This window comes from Oncorhynchus keta, chromosome 14, assembly GCF_023373465.1.
Source record: "Oncorhynchus keta strain PuntledgeMale-10-30-2019 chromosome 14, Oket_V2, whole genome shotgun sequence".
In the NCBI taxonomy this organism is placed as follows: Eukaryota; Metazoa; Chordata; class Actinopteri; order Salmoniformes; family Salmonidae; genus Oncorhynchus; species Oncorhynchus keta.
In genome coordinates this window covers 53,075,845-53,103,079 of record NC_068434.1, presented here as the reverse complement: position 1 = coordinate 53,103,079, position 27,235 = coordinate 53,075,845, and the positions used below count along the sequence as shown (strand labels likewise).

Sequence of the window (27,235 nt, the reverse complement as noted above, 5' to 3'; positions counted from 1 at the left end):
AAACTGAAGTAACTGTCTACTTGTGTGTTATTGAATGTGTAGAATAATGCATGTTCTAATGCCTAACCCTTCTCTTTCAGTTTCTCTTCCAATGGACCAGTTTAGACTTCGTGTTCCTCTCCGTGTCACTGTTCATTGTCCCTCTCTGTCCACTGTCTCTCTCTTCCCCCTGTACCTCTCTCTGTCCCCTGTACCTCCTGATCTCTATGTTCCCAGGACCATTGCAGGGACAGTGAGGAGGTAATGGAGGCTCAGAATGAGGAGATGATGGCTCTGGTGATGGAGCAGTACAACAGCATGTCTCTGAGCATGGAGGAGGAAAAGAAGGCAAAGCTGGAGCAGCTTTACGACCAGATCGTCTCCTTCCAGGAGAGTATAGACCAGACCAAGGTCACACTGGACACCACCGCTAGAGAGGCAGATATAGACCCAGACACACAGGTGAGGGACACACACACACACACACAATACAGTGTAGTGCTAATTAGACTGCTAAAAGGCTAACTAAATAGCTAACAAAATGACTCCACAGACTGTCTGAGTTAACCTTTGTATTTTATTTCTCTATGCACACACACAGGGCCCTACACACTACACACACTGATAATCCAACACACGCACAAACACCACTTCATAATTTGCTCACACACACATTATATGCACATACATTTATACTGACTCTACACACACCCACTCATATACAATCATCATATACGCTGCTGCTACTCCGTTTATCATTTCTCCTGATGCCGTGTCACCTTACCCTTATACATACTGTATCTAGTGTACCTCTATCAATCCAGTATCCCTGCACACTGTAAATATGGTACTGGAAGTGACCCTTTATATATTATGCTTTACTTAGTGCTCTACCCCCCCCTTATTTTTGTATCTCATGTGTTTTTGTTCTACCTTGTTATTTTTAGTATACATTGTTTTTGATTACTGCATTGTTGGGGTTAGAGCTTTGCACTAAAGGCATTTCACTGAACTTGTGTATGTGACAGAGAAACTTGAAACTACTGACAAATGCATCCTTCGTAAAGATAATCAGTTCTCAGAGGGTTGGATTAGTTCTCAATTTCAGCCCGGGCCCGACAGGTTCAGGCCGGCCATGTGTTTTCAAGAATTGATTTGGACCAGGTTGGGCTCTAACTTTCCGCGACGTGTAAAAAATATTTTTACTGCGCGTGCCTTTGTGACTGGCGCACCTTGTCTCTCTTTCCTCCTCCCTGTCAGCTGCAGGAGCAGGCACAGGCTCCATTGTGTATTGCGCTGTACGGGGTGCTGAAACTGCTATCTAATAACAGCTATTAACTTGTTTCTTGTTGTTTCTCTGTCTGAAAAGTCATGTTACTGAAATCCCTCATTTGTTGAGAGTGCAAAAACATTCCCTATTTGCTAATTGTGCCTTCCCTGCCATACTTCTTTCACTTGACACATTCATACACCTGTGACTGACCAACACAGTAGGGTCTGAACATAGGATACATCGGTTACAACAACTCTGTTATACCGTTATAACACATGTTATAGCAAATTGGATGCCAATCAGATGTGTGGATGTCATTCGACTTGGTTGTTCAAACAACGGGATAATCAACTGCCATGTCAATTGCAAAGGATGTGAGGCTGTTCTACGTTATGACAGCAAGACGACAGGTGCTTCTTCCCTGCAGCGCCATTTTGCACAATGCCGTGGCGCGACAGCCTACTCAGGCTTTTATGTCAGCTTCAAAACGGTAACTCTCAAAGAAAACAAAACAGGCAGTGGCAGACACATTTTTCAGTTTTTGTTTCAAAGACGACAGGAGCTTATATATATGTGGGAGCCACTTATGGGACAGTTTGTTCTACCATACAATACCGTCTCTGCCAGGTGCAAGAGGACAAAAGAGAAGAACTTACAGATAAGGTAAAGGACATCCTGAAAGAGGGCACAGTGGGGATGACTATCGGAAGCTTAGTTATCTGACAACAATATGTCATTTCATAACTGAAGAGTTACAGTTAATTCAATGCGCAAGACTCACAACATCAGGCTGCAGTGTGACTACGACACAGTGAATGGTTGGAGAGGAAGGTGGACATCAAAGATCTACACAAGGTGGCAACATTTCTCTGGCCCAAGTTTAACCAGTTGAGGATGCAGCCCCCCCAAGACAGGCAAGATGTGATCATATGAGCACACTTCCACAGGCCACAGAGGATGACTTTAGTGCCACCCCCCGCCAAGAGAGCAAGAGCTTGGCTTTTCAGAGTGGGAAAATGTCCACAGCAGAGAATGAAGAAGAGGATGATGAGGTGATAAAATACACCGTGGAGTGACCTATGATGACGGATGACAGAGAGATGTTGGGCTGGTGAAAGTCCAACAGCACAACATGTCCACTGCTAGCCAAGTTAGTGAACGGGTGGTTTGCGTCCCGGCCACCAGCAGTGAAAGGATATTCAGTGTGGCAGGCCGGACCATCGACCCGAGGAGAACAAATACATGTTCTTCTGTTGTGTTCTGTTGTCTTAATATTTAGGCCATAGGTCTATAGCTAATAATATCCAGAACATGTATTTATACTTTAATTATGCAAGACTACATTTTTTATGTTATTGACTTGTTCTTCTGTTGTGTTCTCATCTGTTGTCTTAATACTTAGGCCATAACTTAATTAGCTAGAACATTTCATTTATTATTTTCAAAATAAAAAACGGTATTTTAAAGGCATGACTGACTGACTTGTACTTATATAGGCTTCATGAGACCGTTGGAGCACACGGAATCAAACAAACACTTAAAAACAGGCAACAGCGGTAGCATCTGTCTAATTTATGAAGATACTGTATATTAAATGGATGTTTTACACACTTTGAGTCCACATATAACAGTTGTTGATTATATTCAAGTTGGGTTTTCTCCCTCTCCTCACTTTACTTAGACAAGGCAAGTGCTTTTCCCTCTCACCTCCTCACTCCGCTTGTTGCCGTCTCTGCCGCTTTTTTCGAGTTCGGGCTCATTACATTTTTGTGATGTCAGCTCATCGGGCTTGGGTCGGACCGGGCTTGAAGTTTCAGGCCCATTGAGAACTAGGTTGAATTGGTGGAAGCAATTGGATGGAAACCTTGCGGTTATTATTGTATGTACCTAATGAAGCCTCTTATCCACAGACATCCAAAGACATCTATATGAGGTAACTGCACTGTGTCAGCTGTACTCACAATACTGGATGTAAGCTATACTAGCATGATTATACAGCAAAGGACAAAATTATTGTTTAGGTGTGTGTCGTCATTTTGTTGACTGGTGGGGTTGGTCATATTCAGAGTGTAATGACCACCAGGGTTGGGGTCAATTCCATTTAAATTCAGGAAGTATACTGAAATTCCAATACTCTTCAATTATTTTCAATGAGGAAAATGTGGAATTGGAATTTGGTTTACATTCTGAATTGACTGGATTTTAAATGGAATTGAGCCCAACCCTGGTGACCATGTTGATTGATTTAACATTCCAAGCAGCTGGTTCTGTTGATGGCATGTGACTGTGAGGTTTTGTTTCTAAGCTAACATTAAGTGCTGCAGGCAGGTACAGGTAACCGCGAAAATAAACAAAACACTTGAGTAAATGAGGGATACAAAGTACAGTGGGGCAAAAAAGTATTTAGTCAGCCACCAAATGTGCAAGTTCTCCCACTTAAAAAGATGAGAGAGGACTGTAATTGTCATCATAGGTACACTTCAACTATGACAGACAAAATGAGAAGAAAAAAAATCCAGAAAAATCACGTAGGATTTTTATGAATTTATTTGCAAATTATGGTGGAAAATAAGTATTTGGTCACCTACAAACAAGCAAGATTTCTGTCTCTCACAGACCTGTAACTTCTTCTTTAAGAGGCTCCTCTGTCCTCCACTCATTACCTGTATTAATGGCACCTGTTTGAACTTGTTATCAGTAGTCCACAACCTTAAACAGTCACACTCCAAACTCCACTATGGCCAAGACCAAAGAGCTGTCAAAGGACACCAGAAACAAAATTGTAGACCTGCACCAGGCTGGGAAGACTGAATCTGCAATAGGTAAGCAGCTTGGTTTGAAGAAATCAACTGTGGGAGCAATTATTAGGAAATGGAAGACATACAAGACCACTGATAATCTCCCTCGATCTGGGGCTCCACGCAAGATCTCACCCCGTGGGGTCAAAATGATCACAAGAACGGTGAGCAAAAATCCCAGAACCACACGGGGGACCTAGTGAATGACCTGCAGAGAGCTGGGACCAAAGTAACAAAGCCTACCATCAGTAACACACTACACCGCCAGGGACTCAAATCCTGCAGTGCCAGACGTGTCCCCCTGCTTAAGTCAGTACATGTCCAGGCCCATCTGAAGTTTGCTAGAGAGCATTTGGATGATCCAGAAGAAGATTGGGAGAATGTCATATGGTCAGATGAAACCAAAATATAACTTTTTGGTAAAAACTCAACTCGTCGTGTTTGGAGGACAAGGAATGCTGAGTTGCATCCAAAGAACACGATACCTACTGTGAAGGATGGGGGTGTAAACATCATGCTTTGGGGATGTTTTTCTGCAAAGGGACCAGGACGACTGATCCGTGTAAAGGAAAGAATGAATGGGGCCATGTATCGTGAGATTTTGAGTGAAAACCTCCTTCCATCAGCAAGGTTATTGAAGATGAAACGTGGCTGGGTCTTTCAGCATGACAATGATCCCAAACACACCGCCCGGGCAACGAAAGAGTGGCTTCGTAAGAAGCATTTCAAGGTCCTGGAGTGGCCTAGCCAGTCTCCAGATCTCAACCCCATAGAAAATCTTTGGAGGGAGTTGAAAGCCTGTGTTGCCCAGCAACAGCCCCAAAACATCACTGCTCTAGAGGAGATCTGCATGGAGGAATGGGACAAAATACCAGCAACAGTGTGTGAAAACCTTGTGAAGACTTACAGAAAATGTTTGACCTCTGTCGTTGCCAACAGAGGGTATATAACAAAATATTGAGATAAACTTTTGTTATTGACCAAATACTTATTTTCCACCATAATTTGCAAATAAATTCATAAAAAATCCTACAATGTGATTTTCTGGATTTTTTTTCTCATTTTGTCTGTCATAGTTGAAGTGTACCTATGATGAAAATTACAGGCCTCTCTCATATTTTAAGTGGGAGAACTTGCACAATTGTTGTCTGACTAAATACTTTTTTTTGCCCCATTGTATATTGACAGCAGGTGCTTCCACACAGGTGTGGTTCTGGAGTTAATCAAGTAATTAACATCCCATTATGCTTAGGGTCATGTATAAAAATGCCCAGTTACCCATCATTTTGGCTACCATGACTACAAGAAGAGATCTCAGTGACTTTGAAAAAGAGGTCGCAAAGGAGTATACAGGGTTTAAAGTGTGTGTGTGTGTGTGTGTGTGTGTGTGTGTGTGTGTGTGTGTGTGTGTGTGTGTGTGTGTGTGTGTGTGTGTGTGTGTGTGTGTGTGTGTGTGTGTGTGTGTGTGTGTGTGTGTGTGTGTGTGTCTCAGTCACCAAATCTCAACCCAATTGAACACTTATGGTAGATTCTAGAGTGTTGCCTGAGACAGCGTTTTCCACCACCATCAACAAAATGGTGTTGCATCCCTCCAATAGAGTTCCAGACACTTGTTGAATCTATGCCAAGATGCATTGAAGCTGTTCAACGCCCTAGTAAAATTACTTTATGTTGGTGTTTCCTTTATTTTGGCAGTTACCTGTATGTCTCTGGCAATGGGTCTCACACACACTTGCAATGTGCATGCCCTGCCCACCTGAGGTCTTTGGCAGCAATCTATTTCCTGTGTTTGAGGGGTGCAAAATCCACTTGTCACTTAAATCTCTCTGGATTGATTTCTTTCATTTTACTCCTGTGACTCTTTCAAACTCTCACTTGTGCCCGTCTTATTTTCCCGTTAATTTTACGACAAAGGAAATGTTTATAATGACCTGTCAAACACCCGGTAATGGCTGAAATGTGCTCAATGTAATACATTGTCTTTCCGTAGAATCTATAAAAATGCAAAAGCTTCGTTGGGGATTTTACACACCGTCTCAACACTTACATAACAAGACAGAGACGAAAGACAACTTTATTTTGATGGGTGTTAATACAGTTGACATTTTTACAAATTAGATACGCTGAAATGAAAGAAATGAACACTCGGATTATAGTGATATGTCTGATTTCTCAAACATGTATGTTTAGATAGGTGTACTATACACTGAGTATACAAAACATTAAGAACTCCTGCTCTTTTCATGACATAGACTGACTGACCAGGTTAAAGCTATGATCCCTTATTGATGTCACTTGTTAAATTCACTTCAATCAGTGTAAATTAAGGGTATGAGGTTTAAGAAGGATTTTTAAGCCTTGACAATTGAGACATAGATTGTATATGTGTGCCATTCAGAGGGTGAATGGGTAATACAAAATATTTAAGTGCCTTTGAACAGGGTATGGTAGTAGGTGCCAGGCGCACCGGTTTGTGTCAAGAACTGCAACGCTGCTGGGTTTTTCACGCGCAACAGTTTCATGTGTGTATCAAGATTAATGGTCCACCAACCATTACATTACATTTACATTTAAGTCATTTAGCAGACGCTCTTATCCAGAGTGACTTACAAATTGGTGCATTCACCTTATGACATGCAGTAGAACAGTCACTTTACAATAGTGCATCTAAATCTTAAAGGGGGGTGAGAAGGATTACTTATCCTATCCTAGGTATTCCTTAAAGAGGTGGGGTTTCAGGTGTCTCCGGAAGGTGGTGATTGACTCCGCTGTCCTGGCGTCGTGAGGGAGTTTGTTCCACCATTGGGGGCCAGAGCAGCGAACAGTTTTGACTGGGCTGAGCGGGAACTGTTCTTCCTCAGTGGTAGGGAGGCGAGCAGGCCAGAGGTGGATGAACGCAGTGCCCTTGTTTGGGTGTAGGGCCTGATCAGAGCCTGGAGGTACTGAGGTGCCGTTCCCCTCACAGCTCCGTAGGCAAGCACCATGGTCTTGTAGCGGATGCGAGCTTCAACTGGAAGCCAGTGTTGAGAGCGGAGGAGCGGGGTGACGTGAGAGAACTTGGGAAGGTTGAACACCAGATGGGCTGCGGCGTTCTGGATGAGTTGTAGGGGTTTAATGGCACAGGCAGGGAGCCCAGCCAACAGCGAGTTGCAGTAATCCAGACGGGAGATGACAAGTGCCTGGATTAGGACCTGCGCCGCTTCCTGTGTGAGGCAGGGTCGTACTCTGCGGATGTTGTAAAGCATGAACCTACAGGAACGGGCCACCGCCTTGATGTTAGTTGAGAACGACAGGGTGTTGTCCAGGATCACGCCAAGGTTCTTAGCGCTCTGGGAGGAGGACACAATGGAGTTGTCAACCGTGATGGCGAGATCATGGAACGGGCAGTCCTTCCCGGGAGGAAGAGCAGCTCCGTCTTGCCGAGGTTCAGCTTGAGGTGGTGATCCGTCATCCACACTGATATGTCTGCCAGACATGCAGAGATGCGATTCGCCACCTGGTCATCAGAAGGGGGAAAGGAGAAGATTAATTGTGTGTCGTCTGCATAGCAATGATAGGAGAGACCATGTGAGGTTATGACAGAGCCAAGTGACTTGGTGTATAGCGAGAATAGGAGAGGGCCTAGAACAGAGCCCTGGGGGACACCAGTGGTGAGAGCGCGTGGTGAGGAGACAGATTCTCACCACGCCACCTGGTAGGAGCGACCTGTCAGGTAGGACGCAATCCAAGCGTGGGCCGCGCCGGAGATGCCCAACTCGGAGAGGGTGGAGAGGAGGATCTGATGGTTCACAGTATCGAAGGCAGCCGATAGGTCTAGAAGGATGAGAGCAGAGGAGAGAGAGTTAGCTTTAGCGGTGCGGAGCGCCTCCGTGATACAGAGAAGAGCAGTCTCAGTTGAATGACTAGTCTTGAAACCTGACTGATTTGGATCAAGAAGGTCATTCAGAGCGAGATAGCGGGAGAGCTGGCCAAGGACGGCACGTTCAAGAGTTTTGGAGAGAAAAGAAAGAAGGGATACTGGTCTGTAGTTGTTGACATCGGAGGGATCGAGTGTAGGTTTTTTCAGAAGGGGTGCAACTCTCACTCTCTTGAAGACGGAAGGGACGTAGCCAGCGGTCAGGGATGAGCGCGGTGAGCTAAGGGAGAAGGTCTCCGGAAATGGTCTGGAGAAGAGAGGAGGGGATAGGGTCAAGCGGGCAGGTTGTTGGGCGGCCGGCCGTCACAAGACGCGAGATTTCATCTGGAGAGAGAGGGGAGAAAGAGGTCAGAGCACAGGGTAGGGCAGTGTGAGCAGAACCAGCGGTGCCGTTTGACTTAGCAAACGAGGATCGGATGTCGTCGACCTTCTTTTCAAAATGGTTGACGAAGTCATCTGCAGAGAGGGAGGAGGGGGGAGGAGGATTCAGGAGGGAGGAGAAGGTGGCAAAGAGCTTCCTAGGGTTAGAGGCAGATGCTTGGAATTTAGAGTGGTAGAAAATGGCTTTAGCAGCAGAGACAGAGGAGGAAAATGTAGAGAGGAGGGAGTGAAAGGATGCCAGGTCCGCAGGGAGGCGAGTTTTCCTCAATTTCCGCTCGGCTGCCCGGATAACCAAAGGATATCCAGCCAACTTAACACAACTATGGGAAGCATTGGAGTCAACATGGGCCAGCCTCCGTGTGGAATGCTTTCGACACCTTGTAGAGTCTTTGCCCCAACGAATTGAGGTTGTTCTGAAGGCAAAGGGAGGAGGATTGCAGCTCTATATTAGGAAGGTGTTCCTAATGTTTGGTATACTGAGTGTCTGAGGGTATCCTGCTATTATCTGAGGGTATCCTGCTATTGACACACTTGTTACTGCACTGTCGGAACTAGAAGCACATGCATTTTGCTGCACTCACATTAACATCTGCTAACAATGTGTATGTGACCAATAACATTTAATTTTATTTTACAATAGACTGTGACACCAACAGTAATTCATGAGGTAGTCTAGACTGCGCAGGTGAGTGCAGGTAGGTAGGGTAGACAGAGTAAGTGTTTAGTGGTTGCAGTCCTGTTTACACCCCGTTATGTTAATTTATTCATACCTGGTGCATTTATGCAAATGAGGCACATTTTCTTTATTTTAACACCAAAAATGTAATAAATACCTGATTACAATAAGTACAATAAGAAAAATGTATATACTGTTATGAGTGCATTCTAATAAAAAAGGTGACATTTGCAAAATTGAATACATGAATTCCCACCAAAATCCCTGTCCCAGTAAAATCTTTTGTGTGCTATAATTCAGTCAATATCTAACGGAATATAAAAATGCTAAAAGTTTTGAGTATCTTCATCCACTGTCCAACTGTTGCATTTATTAGAATTGTTTCGATGACCCTTGCCACATACACACAAAAACTCTCATAACTGTTGTTTGCCTCTCCAAGGTTAACAGAAGCACTACAGTCAGCCATGTCTCTGGAGCTGGGTCCTCGGGGACTACTAGTGTTTGAAGACTACGCCAAGGGCAATGCAGCAAATACACACACACGACGCAAGGGAATCCCAGGTGGGTCTCTATAGAACAGAAACAAACACTCTCACTTTCTCTTTCTCTCTAACTCTTTATCTATCTGCCCCCTCTCCCTGTGTGTCTCTCTGTGTGTCTCAGTTCCTCAGAAGCCGTCTCTGCAGCCTCAGGAGTGTGCTTCAGCCAGCAGCACCAGTGTGACTGTTTACTGGAGGGTCAACCCTGGAGACATCATAGACTGCTTCCAGGTCTACTGTATGGAAGACCCACAAGGAGGTAGCCTACACACAGGCTGCATTTAGGCAGGACCCACAAGGAGGTAGCCTACACACACACACACAGGCTGCATTTAGACAGGACCAACACGGAAGTAGCATACAAACACATACAAGCCACATTTAGCATTTAGACAGGACCCACAAGGAGGTAGCCTACACACACACACACACACACACACACACACACACACACACACACACACACACACACACACACACACACACACACACACACACACACACACACACACACACACACACACACACACACACACACACACACACACAAACCACAAGGAGGTAGCCAGGACCCACAAGGAGGTAGCCTACAAACACATGCTGCATTAAGACAGGACCCACAAGGAGGTAGCCTACACACACACACACACACAAACACACTGCATTTAGAAAGGAACCACAAGGAGGTAGCCAGGACCCACAAGCAGGCAGACTACACACACATATAGGCTGAATTTAGGCAGGACCCATAATGAGGTAGCCTACACACACACACACACACACACACACACACACACACACACACACACACACACACACACACACACACACACACACACACACACACACACACACACACACACACACACACACACACACACACACACACTGCATTTAGAAAGGATCCACAAGGAGGTAGCCAGGACCCACAAGCAGGTAGTCTACACACACATACAGGCTGAATTTAGACAGGACCCACAAGGAAAGAGCCTACACACAGGCTGCATTTAGAATTGACCCACACGGAGGTAGCCTACACACACACATGCTGCATTTAGACAAGATCTACAAGGAGGTAGCCTACACACACACACACACACACACACACACACACACACACACACACACACACACACACACACACACACACACACACACACACACACACACACACACACACACACACACACACACACACACACACACACAGGCTGCATTTAGACAAGATCTATAAGGAGGTAGCCGGCACACACACAGACTGTATTTAGACATTACCCACAATGAGGTAGCCCACACACACACAGGCTGCATTTAGACAGGACCCACAAGGAGGTAGCCTACACACACACACACACTGGCTGCATTAAGACAGGACCCACAAAGAGGTAGCTTACACACATATGCTCCATTTAGAAAGGACCCACAAGGAGGTAGCCTACACACACACTGGCTGTATTTAGACAGGACCCACAAGGAGGTAGCACACACACACACAGGCTGCATTTAGACAGGCAGCCACATTTATATGTTTATTTCACAAATATGTATTTTCTTTTAGGTCTGAAAAAGATCTAATGTGAAAAGATCTGATGTGATTGGTCAAAAGACCAGAAACATCAGAATTTGCCTGTCTAAACGCAGCCTAACAGCTCTTTGTGTTCTCTGCCCAGCGGTGTCGGATGAGTACCGTGTGACAGTGAAGGAGAGTTACTGTGTTCTAGAGGAGCTGGAGCCTGACAAGGTGTATAAAGTGTGGGTGATGGCTGTCAACTATACCGGCTGCTCTCTGCCCAGTGAGAGACTACCCTTCAGAACTGGTGAGTCTCGTCGGTAAAGCAGAAATGTCTTCTGATGTCATACTGTGGTCATATGGACCGATGCATGGTTCTCTTGTGATTTGTTGATTAATTGGTTGACAGCCCCATCGGTGCCAGTGATTGATACGGGGCGGTGTACGATACTGTGGGACTCGGCCACGTTACGTTGGAATGTGGACAACCAAACACCCATGCAGAGTTACACCCTGGAGTACTGCAGACAGTACGCCCTTGAGGGAGAAGGGCTTAGGTGGGTCTCACACAGGCACACACACATGGCATGCAACCCCCCCACACACACACAACGTACTACTCTAATATCCTCCATCACTTCAAGCATACACACAAAAATGCCACTGAAAACAAGATTTGTGTCTTGGAGGCGTGGTTTGTTGTGGGTGTTTCCAAGTTACCAAAGGTAAATTAACTTTGGCAATCTAATCCGATAATAGAACACTCTGGTTTGAGAGTCCCAGAGTGCAGAATAATTTATACATTTACGAACGACCTACACCTGGTTGTTAAGACAGGTTTCAGTAATAATTGTTAGGTTTAAATTCTTGCCATTAACAGAGTAACAGTTACTAACCTTCTTGATAACAATGAAAAAAGTCTAACCAGCTCTGCTAGGGTGAGTAAAATAGATGCCGGATTTTTTGTTTGTTTTTGCGACAGCTCTTCTTTAAATGACAGTTATTTTTCACTACATTGGATCAATCCAATATATTGGTATTGTTCCGCAGAGGAGGGACACATCCGAGGTGAGGATTTAAAGATTTACTCCCGTGTACACCATGTATAGGTGGGTTCCTCCCCTATATATAGACCCCATGACCGCAACACGTTCTCTTTAATTTTCTTTCTGAAGTGCCCTTGGTAAGTCACTGGTAAGTGTAATAGCTTGCGTGGAAGAATACTCAATGGTTGTTTGCACCATGGCCACATGGCCAGCCCCTCTTCTTTGTCATGCGCATGCCCTGCGTCAGGAGGTTGATAGCTTCGATGGAAATGATAACTGTTCCCTGTTGGCCAGTGATAGGCTGTTCCTGGGAGACAATGCTGGAACTGTTCACCATGTGAGCGGAGCTACCAGGCTGACGGGCCAGCTCGAAGATATGAGCGGCCTACACTTGGGTAGGGTAGCCACTGCACTGGACAATCAACTGGTGGACAGTGAGGACTCTCCATCTGTCCGAATCTCTGCTGAGTTCCGCAAGGACATGCAGGAGAGCTGGGCCACTGCCAGGGCGGAACCCGCGACAGAAGGCGGGACCCCCCAGAGTATTTGATGTGGACTTGAGAGCCACATATACAGTTGAAGTCGAACGTTTACATACACCTTACCCAACTACATTTAAACTTAGTTTTTCACAATTCCTGACGTTTCATCCAATTAAAAATTCCCTGTCTTAAGTCAGTTAGGATCACCACTTTATTTTAAGAATGTGAAATGTCAGAATAATAGTAGAAAGAATGATTTGATTTCAGCTTTCATTCCTTTCATCACATTCCGAGTGGGTCAGAAGTTTACATACACTCAATTAGTATTTGGTAGCATTGCCTTTAAAGTGTTTATCTTGGGTCAAACATGTTGGGTAGCCTTCCACAAGCTTCCCACAATAAGTTGGGTGAATTTTGGCCCATTCCTCCTGACCGAGCTGGTGTAACTGAGACAGGTTTGTAGGCCTCTGCTCTCACACACTTTTTCAGTGCTGCCCACATATTTTCTATGGGGTTGAGGTCAGGGCTTTGTGATGGCCACTCCAATACCTTGAATTTGTTGTCCTTAAGCCATTTTGCCACAACTTTGGAAGTATGCTTTGGGTCATTGTCCATGTGGAAGAACCATTTGCGACCAAGCTTTAACTTCCTGACTGATGTCTTGCGATGTTGCTTCAATATATCCACATATTTGTCTTTCCTCATGATGCCATCTATTTTGTGAAGTGCACCAGTCTCTTCTGCAGCAAAGCACCTCCACAACATGGTTCCACCCCCGTGCTTCACGGTTGGGATGGTGTACTTCAGGTTGCAAGCCTCCTCCTTTTTCCTCCAAATATAATGATGGTCATTATGGCTAAACAGTTCCATGGCCTTGCTGGCTTGGCTGAGCTTCCCTTTGTGACAGGTGTGATGGTGTCAACCGTCACCGCCATAGGGACATGCCTGGGGGACCCATGCGCTTTGGGCGCCAGAGTAGAGGCGGGTCCTGGTAGGTCCCCTGACACTCCCTTCCCCGGCCGCTTCTCCCGGTCTCAAAGTGCAAAGTGGGAGGTGTGTGTGGAGTCCCCATGGGTGTTGTCCTCAGTGCTTGAGGGGTACCGACTCCAATTCTGGTGCAGTTCTCCATCTTTCAGGGACCACGGTGGCCGACCCCCTGAAGAAAACCCTGCTGCTAGAGATTTCCTCACTCCTGGACAAGGGTGTCATCCGCAGGGTTGAGAACCGCTAGGTGGTTTCTACTCTACCTATTTTGTGGTCCCAAAAAGAGACGGAGGGTTTTGACCGATTCTGGACCTCCGCAACTTCAATGGGTACTTGATGGTACTGAGGTTCCATATGCTGTCCCCAGCCCACGTGTTGTAGGCCGTGTCCAGGGACCAGTGGTTTGTGACGCCGGACCTGATGGATGCGTACTTCCATGTTCCTGTTCACCCAGGTCATTGGCAGTACCTCCGATTCGCTTTCGAAGGGAGGGCTTACGAATTCATGGTTCTTCCCTTTGGCCTCTCCTTGGCACCCCGCACTTTCGCAAAGTGCATGGATGCTGTCCTGACACCTCTCAAGTCCCGAGGACTGTTGAGCCTCAATTACCTGGATGATTGGCTGATTTGTGCCCCGAACAGGACCCAGGTCCTGTCAGTGGCAGGCTCCTGACCCACATTTGTGGGATTTGCACTATTATACATGACAAGAAGAATCATCTGATGTCCACCCAGAGAGTGGCCTTCATTGTCATGGAACTGGACTCAGTTCTCATGAGAGCATGCCTGCCCACCAGAAGGGTTCAGGCTATCTTATTTTGCCTGGACCCCTTTCGACAGGGGTGGTTGCCATCTGCCCTAACCGGCCAACGCCTGTTGCCCAACAGCAGCAGCCTTTTTGTTCATTCCCCTGGGACCTGACCAAGGCCAGGTCAGGTAGTGGCTGTTGGCTACCCACTTAGAGTGGCAAGCACATCAATACACTACAGCTGTATTGCTGGCCCTGTAGTCTTTCCTTCCATATCTGAAGACATGTCCTGGTGAGAACAAACACCACAGTGGTGGCTTATATCAACCATCAGAGTGGACTGAGGTCCCAGCGCCTCCATATTATGGCACAGGACCTCCATCTCTGGGCTCAGGGACGTTTAGCATCTCTACGCGCAGCGTATGTACCTGGCATCCTAAATGTGGCAGCGGATATGATCTCAAAGGAGGGCCTGCCACCTTGGGACTGGGGCCTACATCCCCAGGTGCTGCAGCACCTGTGGGACAAGTTCGGTAGGGTGCAGGTGAACCTGTTTGCCTTTCTGGACAATGCACACTGCCACCTGTTGTACTCCATGTCAGAGCCACCAGGGCCTCTGGGCTTGGATACTCTGGCTCACGATTGGGCATTCCCCCCTTTTCCCCTGATCCAGGCTATGCTGGACAGGACCAGGATAGCAGAGCATTGTCTGCTTCTGGTGGCCCCATACTGGCCCAGACAACCCTGGTTCAGCCTTATTATGTTCTTGTTGTCTGGGACACCTTAGCAACTTCCCCTGAGACCGGATCTGCTGTCTCAGGTCGGGGGAACTCTTTGGCATCCGAGGCCGCACCACCTCAGTCTGTGGCTTGGCCACTGAATGGCACCAATGGTGCATGTTAGGACTATAGGAGGGTGTAATGAACACCATGCAGAGCACAAGGGCGCTGGTTACAACAGTGGCATACCAGTTGTGCTGGCGATTGTTCTGCTCTTGGTGCACTGGTATTGAGATTGTGCCTGAGTGATGCGGGGTACAGTATGTCCTCCAATACCTGCAGTCTTGCTTGGATGAGGGCTTGGCAGCCTCTACACAGAGGGTATTTGGCCGCTATATCTTCCTGCTATGCGGGGTGGATGGACAGGCCAGAGGGGCACCATCACTTGGTCTCCAGGTTTATGAAGTTTTTTTTTTTCGTTGCCTGCGTCCAGCTATGACCCGCTCAATGGCGAGCTGGAATCTGGATGTGGTCTTGGCAGCTTTGGCAAAGCTGCCTTTCGAACCGTTGAAGCCTGCCTCCCTGAAACACCTCTCTATGAAGGTGGTTTTGTTGATAGCGATAACTTCCATGAAGAGGCTGGGTGAGCTCAATGCTCTTTTGGTGAGTTCGGAGTGCTACTGGATGGACCCTGGGGAGAGGAGTGTATCTCTCCGCCACAACCCTTCATCCCTCCCCAAGGTTCTGTCGGCAGCCTTGTTGTTTATTCCCCTGGGGCCAGGTCAGCCAGTGGCTGTTGGCTACCCACTTAGAGTGGCAGGCACATCAATACACTACAGCTCCGAGCTGTATGTCCTGGTGAGAACAGCCAACAACACAGTGGTGGCTTACATCAACCATCAGAGTGGACTGAGGGACTCCGCCCCAACCCTTCATTCCTCTCGAAGGTTCTGTCAGGCAGACATGTGAACATCCCTTTTTATCCTGTCTGCTTATGACCTCCCCCCAGCAGTAGCGGGGGAGTCTGGGCCTCCCTGCGGCATGTTGTGCCCTGTGAGGGCACTGGCTGCCTATGTGGAGCGGACAAGGTCAGTGAGAACTACAGAGGTGGCACATTCAGCATGAGGTGTGGCTGCGTCCTGGGTGCTAATATCTGTGCTGCGGCCAGCTGGGCTTCCTCTTGCACCTTTGCTAGGTACTATCCAGTAAATGTGGCACCTCCCTCTGCAGTTGGTTCAGTGGTCCTGGGCGTTGATTCCCCTTCCACATTGATGGCCCCTGCATCTCGGTCCCGCGCTGGGGCTTTGCCGCTGGCTGGCCTGGTCCCTCTAGCACTGACTAATCTGGTACGGGTATACCAATATATTAGTGATCCAATATAGTGATACATAACAAAGGTTAGTTATGTAACCATGGTTATTTGAGCTATATGGATCACTCCAAACCTCTACGGTGCTAGAGGCGCCTCAAATGATGTAGAGAACGTGTCGCGGCCATGGGGTCTGTATATTGGGGCAGACCCCAGCCATGACACAGGTGTACACAGGAGTAAGTCTGTTAATCCTCACCTCGGATGTATCCTTCCTCCGCGCAGTGATACCAATATATTGGAGTGATCCATATAGCTCACATTAACGTGGTTGCATACGTAACCTTTGTTTCCATTTACAAACTGCTATCATGTCATCATTCAAAGATGTCAAGCAATGGATTATCCCTTGTGTGTGTGTGTGGTGGGTGCATGGATGTGTGTAGGTCTATCTCAGGTATCCAGGGCAGACAACAGAGGGTACTACTGCATCCCAATGAGAACTACCTGTTCTACATCAAAGCTGTCAACAAGGCTGGAGCCAGCGAACAGAGCGAAGCTGCTCTAATATCTACCAGGGGTGAGAGCGAGATCCGCGCGCACATACACTAACATACACACACCCACACACACTGACCTCTGTTCACTGTATCCAGGAACTAGGTTCCACCTGTTGAAGGCTTCGGCTCACCCTGTCCTGAAACTGTCTGAGGACCAGACCACCCTGTACTACCCCCAGGACACATACACAGAGAGAGGGGATGTCGATAACGAGTGAGTTTTGTATTGCTCAGGTATCTTCTGTCTGTGTGATGTGTGTGCTGCTCTGTAATATAATGTTTTATGCAAAATGTATGCTTTTACTTGGCTGACATTTTGCCAGGTCTCTGGATAAATGAGATGCTAAGTGTGTGTGTGTGTGTGTGTGTGTGTGTGTGTGTGTGTGTGTGTGTGTGTGTGTGTGTGTGTGTGTGTGTGTGTGTGTGTGTGTGTGTGTGTGTGTGTGTGTGTGTGTTTACCCCTAGATGTCCATCTGTCCTGGGTGAGTTGTTACCCATGAGGGGGCATCACTACTGGGAGACCAATGTGACCAGAAGTTCTGCATACCGGGTGGGAGTGGCATATGAGACAGCCAATAGGGACAGTCTACTGGGGGAGAACAACACTTCCTGGTGTCTGCATTGTGTCCCTACACCCTACAGGTATCTATTCCTTTATTTATATCTAATCTCTTATCTATCCTCTTTCCCAACAGCCTTTTCTATTAGCGGTTCAAGCAGCGAAGCTGCGAGAAACCCTATTCTATTTGTTGGCATTAATTCTTCTTCCATAAGGGCAAATTCCAATGCAAATTCCTGTGAGATGGTAAGGCCTACAAGGTTAAGACTTTGCAAGACGGTAAAGGGCCCAGGCCTACACCCCCTCAAGCAATATCAAATCAAAGTTTATTTGTCACGTGCGCTGAATACAACCTTACAGTGAAATGCTTACTTACCGGCTCCAACCAATAGTGCAAATAAGGTATTAGGTGAACAATAGGTAGGTAAAGAAATAAAATGACAGTAAAAAGACAGGCTATATACAGTAGCGAGGCTACATACAGACACCGGTTAGTCAGGCTGATTTGAGGTAGTATGTCTACCGGGTCTTTTGACATAATTGAGTTCACCGGTAGTTTTTTTCTTGTTAATGATGAACCAAACTGTTGACTTGGGCATGCCCAGGGTTTTTGCAATGTTCCTGATGGATTGATTTTCATTTCTGAGCCTTATGACTGCCAGCTTCATTTGAATCGACACAGCTGTCTTCCTCATGTTGTCACACCCCAACAACACCTCCAAAGGCAATAGCAAAGTCTAGAATCAATACTATTCATTAACAGCTCTACTGCATTCACTAACAACACACATGAATACACCTGCCTAACAACACACACCAGTTCAACAAATACTTGAAGTACCTTAAAATGGGGGAACCATGTACAAAAGGTGCTGTAATTTCTAAACGGTTTATCCGATATGTATGAAAATACCCTCAAATTAAAGCTGACAGTCTGCACTTCATCGACATTGTATCATTTCAAACTCAAAGTGCTAAAGTAAAGAACCAAAATAACAAAAAATGGCCACTGTCCAATACATGATGGTGCTCACTGTATATCTCGAACTGTTTGACTCAGATGGATGTGTCTAGAGAACTTGTAAAGTCATGTTTGGCCACATGGGGGAACTATTGGACAGGGAAAAACATTCAAGATCTTCAACTAGGTAAATCCGCTCTTAGTTTTAATGCACCTCATTGCTGGAACCAACTACAAAATACATTACAATTGGATGTTTTTGTGCCGCTTGGACAATTTCAATTATTGATTGGGGACCGTCGCACTGTATTTCTTGAATATTTGTGTTCTGTAATCTTAGTTTTACATTGTATCTGATTTTTATTTATTTGATTTATTATGAATTGTATATGCAGGACTCCCTTGTGAAATAGACCATGGTTTCAATGGTGACTCCCTGTTTAAATGAAGGTACAGTCCATTCAGAAGGTATTCAGACCCCTTGACATTTTCCACATTTTGTTACGTTACAGCCTTTTATGTTTGAGATGCTACTTACTAAATTTAGTGCCGATCGGTCCAGCCGTTATAGAGAAGAAAATGTTTAAAGAGATTCTCCGGTACTTTTGTTTACTTATTAGCCAGTAGTTCTGAATGTAGTGCTCACGAGCCAAAAGTGTTCCCCGGAAATTGCATACTATTTGACATATGTGCACCACGTCATTGCTCTCTCTTTTACTCTGCTATGTGTGCATGATGTGCCTCTTGCTAGATGTCACTCAAATGGCAAGGGGCTGAAGCTCGTTGGTAGAACTTGAATTGCTAGTGGGAAAATGTTACGTCAGGGAAAATATAGGGAAAATGGTGGTGCACAGCTTTCAGAAAAAAATTGATTTCTTGGCTAATTGAGGTAAAACAATAATTCTGCTTATAGAAAATGCATGTATGAACTACACTTTGACATATCCAGCCCCAAAAAATATTTCGTAGTCGCCAATGTTCTGGAGCATGTTCTGGAGCATGTCTTTATGACAAATTATCCTATTTACATTTTGTAGTTAATGTTTAATTTCTTTATTAATCAGTATATATTTATTTTGTTATATCCTTGTCAATCCAAATGCCTAGGTATTTATATGCAGAAACCCAATGAATAAATATGTAGTTCATCAGATTTGTTGTTGAGAATTAGAGAACAACATGTCTTTAGTCTTGCCCACATTAAGTACAAGTTTTTGTAAAACAACAATGTCAGATTGTAGGTCTATCAAGGTCTGGTCTACATTTGGGGAAATGGCATACAGTGCCTTCAGAAAAGGTTTAGCCTGATTTTAAAATGGATTACATTTGAGTTTGTCACTGACCAACTATGTAGTTGCATGTGATAGAACGTTATTTGTTAGCTTTTCCCATCACATAACCTGACATAGCCCTATGCTAACACCAAAAGCTGGACGTAACAAAGTCTGTATCAGCCAATTACAAATGTTGACGTCGTTAGACGTGATTTAACACTTCATGAGAGCGTCCGTAACAGAAGTCACACGGCACCATCTGCTAATCAAAATGACTAGAACACACAAAAACATTTCATTCAGTGTTGCGTGCTAGACTTCTGTTAATCTTTGCCATTTGCAGCAAGTTCAAATCCCAAGTGAGTTTTTTTCATTTGAAATGACAATTTAGATTTAAAGTGATAGTGAGTTGCCAAGAAGGGTGCAGCAAAAACCTTGTTAAATATATTTGTTACATATTAATTTATGTTCTAGGTCGCTTGCAAAAATTATTTAAATTAATACACTGAAACAGTGACTGAGTTTATCAGGAAGTGTATAGGAGATGTCATACCCTCTGACTATTAAAACCTACCCGATCCAGAAACCGTGGACAGATGGCAGCATTCGTGCAAATCTGAAAACACAAACCACCGCATTTAACCATGGCAAGGTGACTGAGAATATGGCAGAATACAAACAGTTATTCACTCTGCAATGCAATCAAACAGGCAAAACATCAGTATAGAGAAGGTGAAGTCGCAATTCAACGGCAGGGTCAAAAGACGATCACTGACTATAAAAGGAAAACAACAAGCCACATCGCCGACACGTCTTGCTTCCGGACGAGCTAAACACCTTCACCCGCTTTGAGGATAACACCGTGCCACCGACGTGGCCCGTTACCTAGGACTGTTGGGCTCCTTCTCCGTGGCCGATGTGAGTAAGACATTTAAACGTGTTAACACCATCTGGGTCTGAATCGTGCCCTGTGCAACTGGGTTCTGGACTTCCTGATGGGTCAACCCCAGGTGGTGAAGGTAGGAAACAACACTTGGCCTTCTGGGCAGAGTTGCAAAGACAAAGCCATATCTCAGACTGGCCAATAAAAATAAAAGACTAAGATGGGCAAAAGAACAGACACTGGACAGAGGTGGGCCAGCCCCTCTGAATCAGGTGTGTAATCCTAATGCAAAAACAGTATACAGTTGAAGTCGGAAGTTTACATACACCTTAGCCAAATGCATTTAAACAATTTTTTTCACAATTCCTGACATTTAATCCTAGTAACAATTCCCTGTTTTAGGTCAGTTAGGATCGCCGCTTTATTTTAAGAATGTGAAATGTCAGAATAATAGTAGAGAATTATTTATTTCATATTTTATTTCTTTCATCACATTCCCAGTGGGTCAGAAGTTTACATACATTCAATTAGTATTTGAATTGAATTGTCTATAGAATTGAGGTCAGGGCTGTGTGATGACCACTTCAACACCTTGAATTTGATGTCCTTAAGCATCTCTCATTGTCACTCAACACCTAGGTTTACCTCCACTGTACTCACATCCTACCATACCATTGTCTGTACATTATGCCCTGAATCTATTTTACCACGCCCAGAAATCTGCTATTTTTTATTCTCTGTCCCCAACGCACTAGACGACTAGTTCTTATAGCCTTTAGCAATACCCTTATTCTTCTCTTCCTCTGGTGATGTGGAGGTCATAGACCCCCCTCAGCCCCCAGCTGTGCCCTGGACACCATATGTGAATTAATTACCCCCCCCCATTTATCTTCAGATTTTGTACTGTTAGGTGACCTAAGCTGGGATATGTTTAACACCTACAATATAAGCTAGATGCCCTCAATCTCACACAAATTATCAAGGAATATACCAGGTACAACCCTAAATCCGTAAACATGGGCACCCTCATAGATCATCCTGACCAACCTGCCCTCTAAATACAACTCTGCTGTCTTCAACCAGGATCTCCGCGATCATTGCCTGCGTCCGTAATGGGTCCATGGTCAAACGACCACCCCTCATCACTGATAAACACTCCCTAAAACACTTCAGCAAGCAGGCCTTTCTAATCGACCTGGCCCGGGTATCCTGGAAGGATATTGACCTCATTCCATCAGTAGAGGATGCCTGGTTATTCTTTAAAAGTGCTTTCCTCACCATCTTCAATAAGCATGCCCCATTCAAAAAAATGTAGAACTAAGAACAAATATAGCCCTTGGTTCACTCCAGACTTGACTGCCCTTGACCAGCACAAACACATCCTGTGGCGTACTGCATTAGCATTGAATAGCTCCCGTGACATGCAACTTTTCAGGGAAGTTAGGAACTAATATACAAAAGCAGTTAGGAAAGCAAATGATAGCTTTTTCAAACAGAAATTTGCATCCTGTAGCACTTTGATTTGACAAACTCCAAACGTTCTGGGACACTAAAGTACATGGAGAATAAGATCACCTCCTCCCAGCTGCCCACGGCACTGAGGCTAGGAAACACTGTCACCACCGATAAATCCACGATAATTGAGAATTTCAAGAAGCATTTTTCTACGGCTGCCTATGCTTTCCACCTGGCTACCCCTACCCCGGTCAACAGCTCTGCAAGCCCCCACAGCAACTTGCCCAAGCTTCCCCCATTTCTTCTTCACCCAAATCCAGATAGCCAATATTCTGAAAGAGCGGCAAAATCTGGACCCCTACAAATCAGCTGGGATAGACAATCTGGACCCTTTCTTTCTAAAAATTTCTGCTGCATTTGTTGCAACCCCTATTACTAGCCGGTTCAACCTCTTTTGTATCGTCTGGGATCCCTAAAGATTGGGAAGCTGCCACGGTCATCCCCCTCTTCAAAGGGGGAGACACTCTATACCCAAACTGTTACAAACATATATCTATCCTGCCCTACTTTTCTAAAGTCTTCAAAAGCCAAGTTAACAAATAGATCACCGACAATTTAGAATCCCACCGTACCTTCTCCGCTATGCAATCTGTTTTCCGAGCTGGTCATGGGTGCACCTCAGCCGCACTCAAGGTCCTAAACGATATCATAACCGCCATCGATAAAAGACAATGCTGGCAAAGGCTTTGGACTCTGTCAATCACCACATTCTTATCTGCAGACTCAACAGCCTTGGTTTCTCAAATAACTGCCTTTCCTGGTTCACCAACTACTTCTCTGATAGAGTTCAGTGTGTCAAATTGGAAGGTTTATTGTCCGGACCTCTGGCAGTCTATGGGGGTGCCACAGGGTTAAAATCTCGGGCCGACTCTTTTCTCTATATATATCAATGATGTTGCTCTCACTGCGGGTGATTCTTTGATCCACCTCTATGCAGACGACACCATTCTGTATACCTCTGGCCCTTTGGACACTGTGCTAACAAACCTCCAGACAAGCTTCAATGCCATACAACACTCATTCTGTGGCCTCTAACTGCTCTTAAATGCTAGTAAAACTAAATGCATGCTCTTCAACCGATCGTTGCCCACACCAACCTTCCCGACTAGCATCACTAGTATGTACCCAAATGTTTAATATCCATAATTTGTATGATTATTTATTTGAATTGTGCGCCCTCCAGTTTCACAGGAAGATGTCGACAGGTGCCCCGCTAGTGGGACACCTAGCCCTAAGTCTCCTAACCTGCTATGAAGAAGTCATAGCTATAGCGAAGTGGCTTGTTTTTAGGGAATCTCATCCACGGAATTTGATTTCTGGTCAGGACCAAATCTGAACCAATCATAGGCGTCATTTTTGGTTCAGATTTAGTCTGGCCTTGATTTGGCCCAAGTACCTTTGGCAGCGATTACAGCATTGAGTATTCATGGGTATGATGCTACAAGCTTGGCACACCTGTATTTGAGAAGTTTCTCACATTATTTTTACCCCAATTTCGTGAGATCCAATTGGTAGTTAAGTCTTGTCCCATCGCTGCAACTCCCGTATGGACTCGGGAGAGGTGAAGGTCGAGAGTCATGGGTCCTCCGAAACACTACCCTGCCAAGCCACACTGCTTCTTGTCACACTGCTCGCTTAACCCGGAAGCACCAATGTGTTTGGAGGAAACACCGTCCAGCTGGCGACCGAAGTCAGCTTGCAGGCACCCGGCCCGCCACAAGTAGTTAGAGCATGATGGAAAAAGGAAAACCCTCCCCTAACCTGGACAATGCTTGGTCAATTGTGCGCCTCCTCATGGGTCTCCTGGTCACGGTTGGCTGTGACACAGCCTGGGATCATACCCGGTTGTGATGCAGTGCCTTAGACTGCTGCAACACTCTGGAGGCCCGTGTCTCCCATTCTTATCTCAGGTCTCGCAAGAGATGTTTGATCGGATTCAAGTCTGGGCCACTCGATGACATTTGGATACTTGTCCCGAGGCCATTCCTGCATTGTCTTGGCTGTGTGCTTCAGGACGTTGTCCTGTTGGAAGGTGAACCTTTGCCCCAGTCTGAGGTTCTGAGCGCTCTGGAGTAGGTTTTCATCACACTTGTTAGATAAAATCCTTCTTTATATCCCCAAAAGTCAGTTTAGTTGGCGCCATCGATTTAGAGTAATCCAGTCATTCAACATGCAGAGAAAAGAATCCAAAAAGCTATCTCTAAATCTTGTTAAAACAAGTGAAAATACATTTCTATGTTTTCCTCAGGTACCCTAAAATGTAGTTAAACTCTAATATTTCATATGGAAAGAAGTATGTTCAATAGGAAAGTATTAGCAGATGCGCACGCACACAGACTGATTTCCAACTCTAAGTACCAGTATTAAAACTCATAATCCTTCATCGTTTTGGAAGAAACAAGCCTGAAACCTTCACCAAAGACTTTTGACATCTAGTGGAAGCCATAGGAATTGTAATCTGGGAGCTGGATTTGGATATGGATATGCCCCTATGCAAAGCTGTCATCTGTAACGGTTCTCGTCTGGTGAAGGAGAAGCGGACCAAAATGCAGCGTGGTATTTTTGAGACATGTTTAATGACGATGAAAAAACACGAACAATACAAAAACAACAAACAGGCTGTATAGGTTTTCACGTTCTATCTGGTGACAACAAACACAGAGACAGGAACAATCACCCACGAAATACTCAAAGAATATGGCTGCCTAAATATGGTTCCCAATCAGAGACAACTATACACACCTGCCTCTGATTGAGAACCACTCCAGACAGCCATAGACTTTGCTAGATAACCCCACTAAGCCACACACACAACACCCCACAAAGCCCCAAGACAAAACACACCACAATAAATCCATGTCACACCCTGGCCTGACCAAATAAATGAAGACAAACACAATATATTACGACCAGGGCGTGACATCATCAAGGCAAAGGGTGGCTACTTTGAAAAATCTCAAATATAACATATATTTTCATTTGTTTAGCACTTTTTCGGTTACTACATAATTATATGTGTTATTTCATAGTTTTGATTTCTTCACTATTCTACAATGTAGAAAATAGTCAAAATAAAGATAAACCTTTCAATTAGTAGGTGTGTCCAAACTTTTGACTGGTACTGTATATAGTGTATTTATGTGTTGTATTGTGCAGGGCTCATTTGAAAAGGAGACCTAGGTCTCAATATGTCTTCCCTGGTAAAATAAAGGTAACACATTTATAATTTGCCCAACAGTGGTGTGGAGAACTCATTGTTATTGTTTAAACTGCTGATTGCTCCTTAAAGTTAAACTGTTTCTAATTTTCGCAAGTATGGCCCCGCCCAGTATTAAAACATTGTTTTTGTACGGTGAAATGGAGCCCATTTTGACACTGCAATCATATTGAAACTAAAACACAGGTACGTGTTGAACCAGCGATATGCCTGCTCTGAGGGCGTAGTGGTGAGGAGAAGTGATTAGGTAAAAACAGTGTTCTACGTTTTCAATTGTTTGACGAAACGCAACTTTTCTGATGGAAAAACAGAGCATCACAACGGCCCTCCCACTACGTACTACCCCCCCATCGAAAACCATTGTTGCTGCGTTTTTTAAAATGCAACCTCTACTGATATGGTACTAAAACCGTGCTGTGTTAAGCTAATGCTAACTGACAGTGAAATTATCTCAATGTTTTTTTTCTCACTCCCTCTCTCTTATTCCCTCACGTCTTTCTCTAGTTGTCGGTTTGAGCTGCTCCACGGCAGTGTTCAGTCAGATGTGTTTGTGGGGGAGGTGCCCTCTCATATTGGCACACTGCTAGACTACAAGCAAGGCCGCCTGTCCTTCTATAACACCCAGCGCGGCCAGCTGCTCGGGACCCTCGCCCACTGCTTCACCCAGCCATGCCACCCTGTCCTGGGCATGGAGCAGCCAGGCAGCCTGAAAGTCAGCATGGCCCTGGAGGTGGCCGACTTCGCCAAGCATAGCTAGCCAAGCACCAGAACTTCCCTATGCAAGATATGTGATCATAAGTACCCATGGATTTAATAGAAATCAAATGTTATAAAGCTAGAACAGTGATAGCTACACTTTTAATGGAATAAATAGCCAATCTCTCTGGACTCTCCCCGATGAGGGTGGTGGCTACAGCTGTATCAGGACATTCACTGACTCAGTAATGAAAGAGACAGGAGTGAGAGGAAGAACTGTAGTTGCTTCAGTAGTATAGATTTGAAAGAAAGTGCAAATCTTGAAGGTAATAGGAAAAATATTTTATAAATAGGAAAAACAATCAGAGCAATAGTCTATATCTATCGCTCAATTATTGCTGTTTTATTTCTCTTGTGAATTTGACTGAGTGTGTTCTTGTTGAGGTGAAATGTTTAATCTCTGAGATTAGTATTAATTCATCTTTTGGCTATATTTTTTAACATGTTTTGTCAAGTGTGCTTTAATTTCTCCAGTATCTCCTTCTCTCAGCAATCTTACTCATTTCTCCTAGAGCCTTTAGTAGGTACAGTAGGCACACAGCCGAGATGCACATTAAACTGTATGTAACTACCAGGGTATTGAACCCAGGTAGTCTGTGTGACTCAATACTGTGTTAGCCCACTGAGCTACTTGCAAGGCAAGTTCATTACTTGGAGATTGTGTGGATGAAGATACTAGTAACTATTTTGTTTCATGTTGTGAATACTGGTGTATAAATAACCTTGTAAACAGATATGTTGAATCTCTTCTGTGTGTTTGTTTGGAATCATTTCTGAATGATGATGAATTAAAGTTTTTTCTCTTTGTTGAATGTCTTCATGTTAGAGTCTGATGGAGAAATGGCTATTTTTGTATTTGAGACAGCACTGAATAAACTCCTAAGGAGATCCAGAAGGATCTTTAATTTTATGAACTGAAAGACAACACATGCGACTCCTGACAACTGCAACAGCTTGGGACTGATGTGACAGCATGCACTAAACCAGAGAATGCCGTTATCAGGAGCAATTACAACAAATAATGTCATCACTTCCTAAAAGGTTAAGGACTCAATTCAATCCGTATCGCTGAAGTTCAGCACTATAGCAAGCTTGATTTTTAATGGTAATTTTCAATTGAGCTGACATGCACGTTTTACCATGAATGC

The 27,235-nt window shown here is 44.9% G+C and overlaps 1 protein-coding gene across 5 annotated transcripts in view; it reads left to right on the top strand.

Moving 5' to 3' along the window:
• Window positions 1-26,899, top strand: part of cmya5 (cardiomyopathy associated 5) — a 61,244-nt gene extending 34,345 nt beyond the window's left edge. For 3 of the 5 annotated variants that reach the window (XM_052461910.1, XM_052461909.1, XM_052461912.1), the window contains 10 exons: window positions 217-441; window positions 3,163-3,185; window positions 9,466-9,587; window positions 9,690-9,824; window positions 11,236-11,382; window positions 11,485-11,632; window positions 16,809-16,942; window positions 17,019-17,136; window positions 17,388-17,564; window positions 25,836-26,899. In XM_052461910.1, coding sequence (XP_052317870.1) covers window positions 217-441; window positions 3,163-3,185; window positions 9,466-9,587; window positions 9,690-9,824; window positions 11,236-11,382; window positions 11,485-11,632; window positions 16,809-16,942; window positions 17,019-17,136; window positions 17,388-17,564; window positions 25,836-26,088 — 1,482 coding nt within the window. In that variant the 3' untranslated portion in view covers window positions 26,089-26,899. Of the gene's footprint in view, window positions 1-216; window positions 442-3,162; window positions 3,186-9,465; window positions 9,588-9,689; window positions 9,868-11,235; window positions 11,383-11,484; window positions 11,633-16,808; window positions 16,943-17,018; window positions 17,137-17,387; window positions 17,565-25,835 lie in introns of those variants that run through there. The other 2 variants (XM_052461911.1, XR_008064109.1) reach the window with 2 other exon arrangements.
• Window positions 26,900-27,235: the final 336 nt, after the last annotated feature.